General features: G+C 42.7%; 1 protein-coding gene across 1 annotated transcript in view; it reads left to right on the top strand.

Annotated features, from left to right (window-relative positions):
- The first annotated feature begins 8,091 nt into the window (after positions 1 to 8,091).
- Positions 8,092 to 11,804, top strand: part of GTF2F2 (general transcription factor IIF subunit 2) — a 154,692-nt gene continuing 150,979 nt past the window's right edge. Inside the window, exon 1 of the mRNA XM_082700653.1 lies at positions 8,092 to 8,346. Coding sequence (XP_082556779.1) covers positions 8,281 to 8,346 — 66 coding nt within the window. The 5' untranslated portion in view covers positions 8,092 to 8,280. The remainder of the gene's footprint in view (positions 8,347 to 11,804) is intronic.

Genomic DNA, 11,804 nt, shown 5'->3' with positions numbered 1-11,804 from the left:
GTGCGCACTGAACAGGTTTACTTGGCACTTAATTCTCTTAGTTTAACAATCATGGAAGAAAGATGGCACCTTTCTCTCTGGATACTTGACAGGCAAACGCTGTAGAAATCCGTTATCTCTAGGAGTAAAAACAATTAGGCAATCAGTCAGTTGCAAATCTGGGGGCTCCAGTTTTAATGGGCCATGCAGGCTCTTCCTGATGGGTGATCAATGGATGTTGTAGGGAAAATAAAAAAGAACTATGGCTTTGGGCTTGAGGGACGAAGAAGAGATAGCCTGGGTATCAGAGAATTGCAGGTGGATTACAAGCTGCTCTCCCTGAGGTACTCAGAAATAGAGAGAGATTGAGCACAAGCAGGGAGGGACACAGGCAGAGGGAGAGGGAGAAGCACGCTCTCTGTTGAGCAGGGCTTTCTGATGAGCGGGGAGCCTGCTTCTCTCTCTGCCTGCTACACCCCCTGTTTGAGCTTGTTCTCTCTCTCTCTCTCTCTGCCAAATTAATTAATTAATTAAGATTATTTATTTATTTATTTATTTGGCAGATAGAGAGAGACAGTGAGAGACGGAACACAAGCAGGGGGAGTGGGAGAGGGAGAAGCAGGCTTCCTGCTGAGCAGGGAACCCCATGTACGTTTCCAAGACCCTGGGATCATGACCTGAACCAAAAGCTGATGTTTAACCAACTGAACCACCCAGGCTCCCAATAAATAAAATCTTAAAAGGCAAAAACAAAACAAACAAACAAAAATACCCTGCAGTAAAGGGATGCCTGGATGGGTCAGTCGGTTAGGCATCTGTCTTTAGCTGAGGCCATGATCTCAGCCAGGGTCCTGGGATGGAGCCCCTCACTGGGCTTCTTGCTCAGCAGGGAGTCTGCTTCTCCCTTTCCTGCTCCCCCTGCTTGCGCTCTTCCTCTCTCTGTCTCTGACAAATAAATAAATAAAATCTTTAACCCACTGAGCCACCCAGGCACCCCAATAAAGAAAATCTTTTAAAAAATTGCAGTAGAATACCTATGACACAAAACTTACCATCTTAACCATTTTCAAGTGCACAATTCAGTGACATTAAGTTCATTCACATTATTGTCAGCTATCATTATCCAGCTCCAGAATTCTTTCACCTTGCAAAATAGATACTCTCTACTCATTAAATAGTAACTCATCATTCCCTCCTCCTTTCACTCCTAGCAACCACCATTTTACCTTTTTTCTACCATGTTTTATGACATCAAATACTTCATATAAAGGAATTGCACATATTTGCCCTTTTGTGACTGGCTTATCTTCCTTGCCATAATGTCCTCAAGGTTCATCCATGTTGTAGTATATGACAGAATTTCCTTCCTTTTTTAAAGCTGTCTAAGATTCCATTGTGGGGTGTGTGTGTGTGTGTGTGTGTGTATTTGTGTATTTGTTTATTCTGTTTATTCTGTCTTCCTCCCATGGATTGGCTATTGTGAATAATGTAGCTATGAGAAAAAATATTTTTAAGCTCTGGTTGAAATGATATATAATCTTTTTCCCCCTTTCCCTTTTCCTGTTGGTTAGAACAGGCAGACATTGTGGTCCACCATGTGTAGAAAAGGTCAACACCCCAGAAATAGTGAAATAGTAAGATGGAAGAATCCTTGGCCCCCAGCTACTTCATGGAACAAAGTCAACTCAGCTTTTTACATGGGGGAGAACTAAAAATTATGCTGGCAAAGAAGCTAGAGCTCTCCTCACAGAAAGGAGCCTTAAGCTGAATTGTCTCCACTCCACCCATTGATGAGGGAGCCATGTACTTTCTTTAGATAAAATTGTCACCAAACCCTGCCTGTGAAAACCCTACCCGTAATGTTTATGTGTTGAGGGTAGGAAGTCTGATGCATCAATATGGAAGCCCCTACGTTTCGCTCTTAGCAGGAATGTGGACATAATTCCTCATTGATATTCAGCACATGTGGCTTCTCTCGCTTTGAAATCTGAACACCAGTGAGGGTCCATCTGTTTAATATGGTGTTTTAGGACTTACTCTTATTTGCGATTTTTGTCTGAGTACTCTGACCAAGTATTTCAGCACTGTATCTTAACCACAACTTTATTTAATATATAAAGTATGATACCAAAGTCTTGGTAAACCTATATGAAGACAAATTGGATTTCATTGGAGCAATGACAAATTAAATTTTCTCATGCTTTATTTAGCACTTGAGTGCCAGAGTGATCCCTAACAGACAATTAAATTGACTTACTGAGAATGAGGGTTTCTTGTAGGCCACAGCCCCCATATGTTACATCATACATGAGGCACTTAACACAAGCAATTCAACTGAATGATGTTATCTGTCGGACAAAATACACCCAGAGTCTTGTCTGAACTCCCAGAAGGAACAATGTTCTGTGCGTGCTCACTTGTGTACTTTGTGTCCTGGTACTGAGTTATCACTGGTCACATGGTCTATCCTGCTACACAGCAAGGGATCACAAAGGCCCATCAGTTCTACCTCTTGAATATATCAATATGTGTCCTATTCATCTACTTCTCTTCATCTCTGTCGTAACCTTCCTAATCCAAACAACTCTCCTCTTCACTTGGATTAGTGCAATGATGTCTGACTAGGCTCCTGGTTTCCATTCTGGCCCCTTCCAATCCACTTTTTTCCATAGGAGTTAGAGGAATCTTTGTAAACATGTAAATCTAAGGGGTCTTGACTGGCTTAGTCAGGAAAACGTGCAACTCTTGATCTCAAGGTTGTGAGTTTGAACCCTGTGATGGCTATAGAGATTATTTTAAAAATACAAACCTTAAAAAATGTCAATCTGACTATTCTGTATTCAAGCTTTAAAATTTTCCTGCAAGTTTGGGATGCCTGGGTGGGTCAGTTGGTTGAGTTCCCGACTCTTGGTTTTGGCTCAGGTCATGATCTCAGTGTGGTGAGATCTAGACCCGTGTCGGGCTCCACGCTCAGCACGGAATGGGCTTGAGATTCTTTCTCCCTCCCCTTTTACTCCTCCCCCGCTCTCTCTCTCTCAAATAAATAAATAAAATCTAAACAAACAAACTTTTCTGCAAGTTTATATTTGATTTAAACAAGGCGTCCAGGGTCTTGCATTGCCTATCCCCCCATTCCCCCTCCAACTGCCTCCCCACTCAACTGCTGAGCTCTGCCCATGGGCATCCTCTCTGTTCCACAGACACTGACACACAGGTCCTTCTCCCTCTAGGATTGCAGATGCCACTACCTTTTTCCAAAGCACTAAACAACTGAATACGTTAAACACCAAGCTAACAACCCCAAACTCATCATTTCTGAACAATTGTACTATTATCTGTGCCCTTGAGCTTATTTACATCTTATAGATCCATATGGTGAGTACTATACAGTGGCATGCTACTCTGCATTTCATCCAACTCTGCACTACAAATCAGGCAAACACAACAAACCAGGGCTTTTTCTGGAGGTTAGGAGAAGTCAGCTGTGAAACATTTACTAGCATACCACCGCTACAGTACATTCTTTTTGTGCTTCCTTTCAATTATTTGACCCAATATATTAGTGCAGTTACCAAATAGTCTCCACGTTATAGTGTTAAATCCTTTTGATTTGTCTTCTCATCTAGTCATATAAGAACTCTATGAGGTAGGTATAATCACCCCATTTTATAAGCCAGGAAAATAGGTGTAGAGATGATAAAATAAACAGGCGACTAGGCAACAAAACAATGACTTGAAAATGTGTTTGACTTCAAAGCTCATGTTCAACAATATGGAAACTCTTTGGGGGGTATTTTTTTTTTATTTATATTATTTATTTATTTATTTGACAGATAGAGATCACAAGTAGGCAGAGAGGCAGGCAGAGACAGAGAGAGGGGGAAGCAGGCTCCCCACTGAGCAGAGAGCCTCATGCGGGCTCAATCCCAGGATGCTGTGATCATGACCTGAGCTGAAGGCAGAGGATTTAACCCACTGCCACCCAGGTGCCCCTGGGGTATTTCTTTTTTATTGTGCATAACTGGGGAAACAAGGAATCTCCCAGGCAAGATGGGTATTCTGTGAAAGAACTGAGGAGGTGAAGGGAAGCACAGGGAGAATTTAGAGATGGGGTTTAGGAGCACCGTGCTGGCTCAGTAGGTAGCCGGCAGTTCGTTCTTAAGCCCTCCCTCCTTGGTTTGCATTTCTACCTTAAAAGATTTAATAAGAACATGACTTAGTCAATCATCTGGGAGAGTAGAAAACTTTGAAGTTCTATTTTTGGGCACTGAACCCTGTGTGTCTGAATGATCAGTTTTATTTGTTTGACTGAGTCTGTGGTTGCCTAGATACTTGGTCAAACATTATTCTGAGTGTGTCTGTCAGGTGTTAATGAATTGATTAACATTTGAATCAGTAGACTTTAAAAAATAGACTGTTTTCTCCTATAGGTGGAGCCTAATCCAATCCACTGAAAGCCTAAATTAAAAAAACAAAACAAAAACAAAAAAAAAAAACCAGTTTAGGAGAAGAGAATTCCCTTTTTCTGCCGGACTTCAAGCTGGAACTTTAGACTCACACTAGAACTTACACCATTAGTTCTCATGCCTCTCAGGTGTTGGGCCTCAGACTGAAGTGTGCCATAGGCTCTCCTGGCCTCCAGTTTACCAACTGCAGGTCTTAGAACTATCTTTCAGTCTCCATAATCACAGGAGTCAAGTTCTTCTAGTAGGTCTCTATCCTTGTCTCTCTCTCTAATTTAAATTAAATCTCAAGCCCAAGAAGGAGTCACTTTGCCAGGCCATGTTCTTAAACTGGAACTGAGTATGTAACCTAATTACAGTTTCAATCCCCCTCAGAAATGTAATTTTAACTGTTCAGTCAGGGATTATTTGGTTGGCACCTATGGAGTCATCTGTCACGTGAGCCCTCTCACAAAGATCAGGTGATCCACCTAATAAGGCCTCCTACCCTTCTCCTTAAGGGAAGCAGCTGGCCAGGAACAATTCTTTTTTTCTTTTGCTAATAACTGCCTTGCTCTACCCTTTTATTTATTTAGTTATTTGACAGAGAGAACGAGACCGGAACAGGAACACAAGCGAGGTGGGAGAGGGAGAAGCAGGCTCCACGTGAGCAGGGAGCCCAATGAGGGACTTGATCCCTAGAGCCTGGGATCATGACCTGAGCCAAAGGCAGATGCTTAACTGACTGAGCCACCCAGGTGCTCCTGGAATTGCTCTCTAATTGGATTTAAAGATGCTAAAGACTCTATAGAGTAGTAAGAGAATACTGAGAGCCCATTGTGTGACTGGGCTCTAGAGATACACAGAATACCGACATCAACTATGCCTAACTGACCACTTATAAGAAGCAAGGACCTGGATGACTCTCTATGTGGTACGCTCAAACATTTTTGGGAAACTAACAAATCCAATGAAATTGGCTGGTTGCTCCTAATGTTGCGGAACAGAGCGGTGAAAGAAAAAGAGAAGCTCAGGGATTTGAACTCCCAGCTCAAGCTTGCATTCAGGACCAGAAAGCTAAACCCATAAAAGATAAAGAAAATAATGACCTTTATCTCCTGTAGCTGCGGGGCTGAGAAAGCTAGAAATCAAACACAGATATTCATTCTGGGACTGGCTGAATTAACCACACAGGTTGAACTCCCAGACGCAAAGGGTATATTTAAATGAGGGCATTGATTCAGAAAGGATGGGATCCTGTGTGTTTGGAATGGGGATATGTGGGAAGACCCGGATGAGGATGGAGCTGGGAACGCTGAAGCCCTAGATTCTGAGGAATCTTCTTTGCCAGTGGAAGTGACCTTCCCTCCCCCACATAGAAGCAGCTTCCCCACCTCCAGTGATGTTGTCCCCTATAACCCCTAACCTCCTCTGAGAAGATTAAGGAAGACATTGTGATAGCTTCCCATAAGGCAGTTGTCTTTCCCTGCAATGCTAATTCTCAGGACTCACCGTTCACCACCTCTCGTTGCTCCTTGCTCCTAGACCTATAACTAGATTCAAGTTCCAGTAGATTCCAAGGATGAGGTGCAAAGTATGGACCCAGGAGAACTGCACTATACTTCAAAAGAACTACTTTTTTTTTTTTTTTGAAGATTTTACTTATTTGAGAGAGAGACTTGGAGAGCACAAGTAGAAGGAAGGGTAGTGGAAGAGGGAGAAGCTGACTTCCAGCTGAGTGGGGTCAGTCCCAAGACCTCAGTCAAAGGCAGACATTTAACTAACTGACTGAGTCACCCAGGTGCCCGAGTTTTATAATTTATACAAGTAAAACTTGCCCTTTTCTTTTTCTTCTCTAGCCATTTCTTCTTTACCCATTTGTTCTCTCTCATTCCATGTATACACACACCCACACTCATTTTAAGTGTTCCCATGACCAAAGATCAAAGGTCTTTTTTTCTTTTTTAAAAATTTATTCGAGAGAGAGAGCGTGCATGCGCAAGAGAAAGCACAAGCTGGGTTGGGGGAGAGGCAGAGGGAGAAGGAGACTCCCTGCAGAGCAGCAAACCCAGTGCAGGGCTGGATCCCAGAACCCTGGGATCATGATCTGAGCCAAAGGCAAACACTTAACCGACTGAGCCTCCCAGGCACCCTTAATCCTTTAAAGTTCATTACTAGGGTGCTTTATATGTTTTAAGGCCTTTTTGTAAGCTGTGACCCAAGAATGTAACCCTCCTTTTCAATCCATGCCTGGTCTCCCATCTTTCCTATTAGTTTTCTCAGCTGATCACAGAAACCTGACAACTTTTTCTGGCTCTATGCTGCACAGGCATGGATTTTCCTGGATTACTGGCATGGTAGTGATGTTTGATTCAATACCATTCTTACATTTTGCTCTTTGTTTCTCTTTCAGCAAATGTTCATTCAGCTAAAGCCCATTGAAATCTGACAATGTGTCAAGTACTGTGCTAGCTGTTGTGGATACAAAATGAATAAAACACTGTTTCCACCTAGGAGGAGTTCTAGAAAGCAAAGGCAGCATGTAAACATGTATACAGTAGCGCAGGGTGATAAGTATCATACTGTGATGTGAAGAAAAACCAACTTCCTCTGGGGAATTTAATAAAAGGTTTCCTAGGAAGTGACATTTCCTAAGTCTTGAAACGCAAGTAGGAATTTGCCAATCAGAGGACAGGGGTGAGAACGACAGTAAGGGGGAAATATGGCATCCATCTATGAGTAAAGGGCATCCAGTGTGCAGAGGCTCTGAAATAATTGAGGGCGAAGATCCCGATGTGTTTGAGGGCGGTCTGACAGTTCCGTATGGTTCCATGTGTAGATTGAGCGGCAGGGATCATATTGAGAGGGACTTCGAAGAGAAAATTGAGTTTAATGCTAGAGGCAAGAAGACAAAGAGGAAACTGTTTAAGCCGGGGGAATTTAACAATCAGGTTTGTCTTACAGCTCTACTGTCCTTGATCTAATTATATGGACTCTGAAAAGAGTGTGCTCTGCTTGTTTAATTGGAAGTGCTCAGGATAGCTTGTCACCTGAGACACCCCCCCCCACCCGCCCAGTCTACAAACCGCATGTTTTTAGTATTGCCAGGGCTACACTGTTTTTTTGTTTTTTTTTTTTTTAAGATTTTATTTATTTATCAGAGGGGGGGCGGAGAGCGAGCACAGGCAGACAGAATAGCAGGCAGAGGCAGGAAGAAGCAGGCTCCCTGCTGAGCAAGGGAGCCAGATGTGGGACTCGATCCCAGGACGCTGGGATCATGACCTGAGCCGAAGGCAGCCGCTTAACCAACTGAGCCACCCAGGCGTCCCAGCCAGGGCTACACTGTTTGATCCCGGCGCCCATGTGTGCTAAAATTCACTTACTCTTTATTATTCCCACCCTGTCCTCAAAAATGTTGCTTCTCTCTTGGCCAGGGTTGGACACATTCTGACAGCTTTTGTGTCTTTGAACCCTATTTTCCTCTTTTGACGCTGCCCGTCTTCACTTATGCTGACCTGGTCTTTAAATGTATTGTGGACATTTTGTTTTCATCCTACCCTATGTCTTGATCACTAGACACAACCACCTACAATAACCGCGCCCACTCATGCAAGTGCTGAACAAGGAGGTTTGTCCCGCCCGGCGTGCCGTCCCAGCGGCGGCAGCGCGCAGGCGCAGTTCCCGCCTCCCAGCGGCGTGTTTCTCTTTCCGGGAATTCCCTGTAGCTTGGCGGGTGGACGCGGTTTCTTCCTATTCCGCCTCTGGCAGAGGCACACACTGTTCTCCGGTCCTTTGCACCGCAGGCGCCTAGCTCCCGGGCAGCTGCTCCGGTCCGCTCGCCTCCACCCGCAACAGATCCATGGCGGAACGTGGGGAACTCGATCTGACTGGCGCCAAACAGAACACCGGAGTGTGGCTGGTCAAGGTGTGTTCGCGCGGCTCCGGCTTGCGCTCCTTTTACTTAAAGTAGTGACTTGAGACTCCCACTCCGTAAGCCTTTTAAAGTTCTCTATGGCTGTCTCGTGAGAGCTACACATATCTTCAGAGGCAGGAGTCGTGCAGACTAATTTGCAGGTGAGGCAGTTAGTTGAGGGACGCAGTCTTTGAGACAATTAAGAGTCCGAACCTGCCTGAAACGGATTTCTTTGCCCACCATGTGTGGTTTTTCTGGGGTCCAGTGCTGATGTTCTCCGACTTGAGTGGTGTACTTTACCCCAGATTGAAGAATATTTCTGTGTCTCCTTTTGGTGAAAGTGATTTCAGTCATGAGTCTATATAAGGAAGTTGAGTATCTGCTACCTGTACAGTCTTCTCGGCCAGAAAGTAGAACGGGTCCCTGTGTACCCTTAACGTGTTCTTTTAGGTTGATGGCTCTTATTGGAGTTCTCAGGATAGCTGAGAGAGCTCTGAACTCGCGGAAGGAGAGGCCATTGAACTGGAGTGTTCTTTTTAGAGTGTTTTTTTTGGAAAGGCAGCAATCTTGATTAGCCCTGAGTGAGCACAGTATTTTGTGCTCTACTTTTTCATATCAAGGAGGGTTGTCTCTTAGGGGAGTTTCATGAGACATATTTATGTTCAGAATGTGATTATGTCAGTCTTTGAACTAGGACCTTTGGTTTATTTATTTATTTATTTTTTACTTATCACATGGCTGAGTTCTCATTAGTTAAATCTGGGGGGCGCTTCCTGTCCACCTTTCTAAAAAAGGTCCCTTATGATCAGTTGCTGTCATCTCAAACTTGTATTATATTTTCAAAGCACTTGCTTCAGTCTAAAGTGATTGTATGTTCATGTGTTTAGTGTTGGTTACCTCCTTCTTTCTAGTGTGGGTGCACTCACATTCTGTGAGAATGGGATCCTTGCCTGTCCCAACCAGAAGTGTGTTTGACACGTGATATTTGGTCACCAGATATGGAATGAATGAATGACCTCTTATTTATTATTCTTCAACCCCAGCTTTACTCTCTGGCACTCATTTGACTTCTCAAGGCTGTATCAGTATGACCTAACACGCTGGGGTAAATTTCTCCTAAGGCATTTCTTCTATTGCGTGCCAAGTGGAGGAGAATCATTAAGGAGAATTCCTTTGCAGATTGAAAGAGCTTGAAAAAGTGGTGGAACTTGAGATGATGCATTAATTCTTGAAGCACAATAAATGCTCAGTAAATATTGTATGCCGTACACAGTTGGGTGGGTGGACAGAGGCATTAGCATAGTATATTATGGAGAGTGGAAAAGAAATGGAAGACTGAAAATGCATATTAACATGGTGTATCCTGGAAAACAAAGGAGATTATTATGCTTAGAGCAGAGGGTTTGTGTAAAAAAAAGTTTGGGACCATATACTAATATTATCATATTATGAAATGGTGATGTCTTAACTTTAGTCTGCATCAGGTGAGGGTTTTGAGTAAGGCAAGGATGCAAATAATTCAAGGGGGTAAAAAAAAGCTAGAGAGGAAGATAACCAGAGTCAAAACTGGAAAACTATCACGGTATCATAGGATGTGGTAATGAAGTCTGGCGGGGAGGGGGTTAGGGAAACTTTTTCAGGGAAAGTTGTCAGGATTTGGTGACTATGTGAGAGTGTGAAAGAATATAACCTAAAATGAAATTAAAAAATAAAATGAAGTTAAAATTTTTAGTGTTCTCTCATGTGTGGGTATTTGAAGACATTTTATCTCTTTGAAAAGAAATAAGCCGATGACTTGTTCTCGTTTTGTAAAGGTAGTTGTTAGACTATTTACTATTTACATTATCACTGTTTCTTCTTACCAGCCTTGGCATAGAGTATATCTTCTTTTTCTAATCTTAAGTATTATCAGAAAGAACAACAAAAAAAGCACATGCTCGCAGATAGATCTTTCCAGGGTTTGAAAGGATGTTCTTGCCAGTTCTTGTTTTTTGACAAATTTATCTCTGAAAGATGACAAGAATTGCTAGCAAATACTTTCTGCCCTAAAGTCCATTCCTGTTCTTTACTTATTTGACAACTTCTGTTTCTGCTTCATTAGAGACCCAGTAGACTATTGGGTTTGATTTGCATAGCTGTCAGGTAACTTGAACTTGCTTCATTTGCAGTGGACTTAGTATCCAGTGTGATTTTCATGCCCATACGGGAGCATAATTGGATTTTCATCTCTGAATTATAGGAACAAATTATAGGACATCAAATTGTAATAGTCAATTTTTGGCTTTCTTTGCATGATATTAAGCTATAACATATTAGAAAGTATGTCTTTGTTCTTATACAGGCAGAATTTTTGAACAGAATTACGTACTGATTTCATGACTTTATCTGTTCGTCTTTCTCAGTGTAGGGGCACCTGGGTGGCTCAGTCGGATAAGCATATGCCTTTGGCTCAGGTCATGATCCAAATCCTGGAATCTAGCCCATGTCAGGCTCCTTGCTCAGTGGGGAGCCTGCATTGTCCCTCTGCCTGCGGCTCCCCTGGCTTTTGCTGTCTTGTCTCTCTGTCAAATAAATAGATAAATAAATCTTTAAATAAAAAAAATTTAAAAAGGAGACCGCCCCCAGAACACCCCAAATTTCTCATTATAAATAATACTTTGAGTTCTGTTCTTTGAGGATCATTTGCTGTAAATATATGTAAATTTCTTCTTAAAGAATCTCAAAGTTCTCAAAGTTTATGGGCCATCTTGTACATATTGTATTAATTCCATCACTAGAAAGTATAAAACAGAAATACAGTAAGGTATAATATACATGTAAGATTGCTGAGCATTTGAGCGGGAAACTAGTTGTTTTTCTGGCTGGAACAGGGAAGATTTCATAGAGAAGCTGACATTTAAGAAGATCTTATGGAGTTGATTAGTTAGGAAAAAACTTCCCAGAAGGGCTGGGGAGAACTAGAGGATTCAGAAAAAAGCAAATATAGAAGATTCTATCTTGGAATATCCTGTACTGTTCTGGCTTAATAAAATGCCATTTCTGAGATTTTGAGTATCTTAAATCTATAAGAGGTTGATGATCCAAATAAGCTTTAAAAAAAAATTATTTATGGGGCGCCTGGGTGGCTCAGTGGGTTAAGCCGCTGCCTTCGGCTCAGGTCATGATCTCAGAGTTCTGGGATCGAGTCCCGCATCGGGCTCTCTGCTCAGCAGAGAGCCTGCTTCCCTCTCTTTCTCTGCCTGCCTCTCCATCTACTTGTGATTTCTCTCTGTCAAATAAATAACTAAAATCTTTAAAAAAAAATTATTTATTTATTTGACAGATCACAAGTAGGCAGAGGCAGAGGGAGAAGCAGGCGCCCCGCTGAGCAGAGATCCCGATTAGGGGCTCGATCCCAGGACCTTGAGATCATGACCTGAGGCGAAGGCAGAGGCTTAACTCACTGAGCCATCCAGGTGCCCTCAAATAAG

The sequence above is a fragment of the Mustela nivalis genome, assembly GCF_964662115.1.
Source record: "Mustela nivalis genome assembly, chromosome: 15".
Lineage (NCBI taxonomy): Eukaryota > Metazoa > Chordata > Mammalia > Carnivora > Mustelidae > Mustela > Mustela nivalis.
The sequence above is the reverse complement of the archived record's forward strand: the minus strand, read 5'-3'. Positions and strand labels throughout refer to the sequence as shown.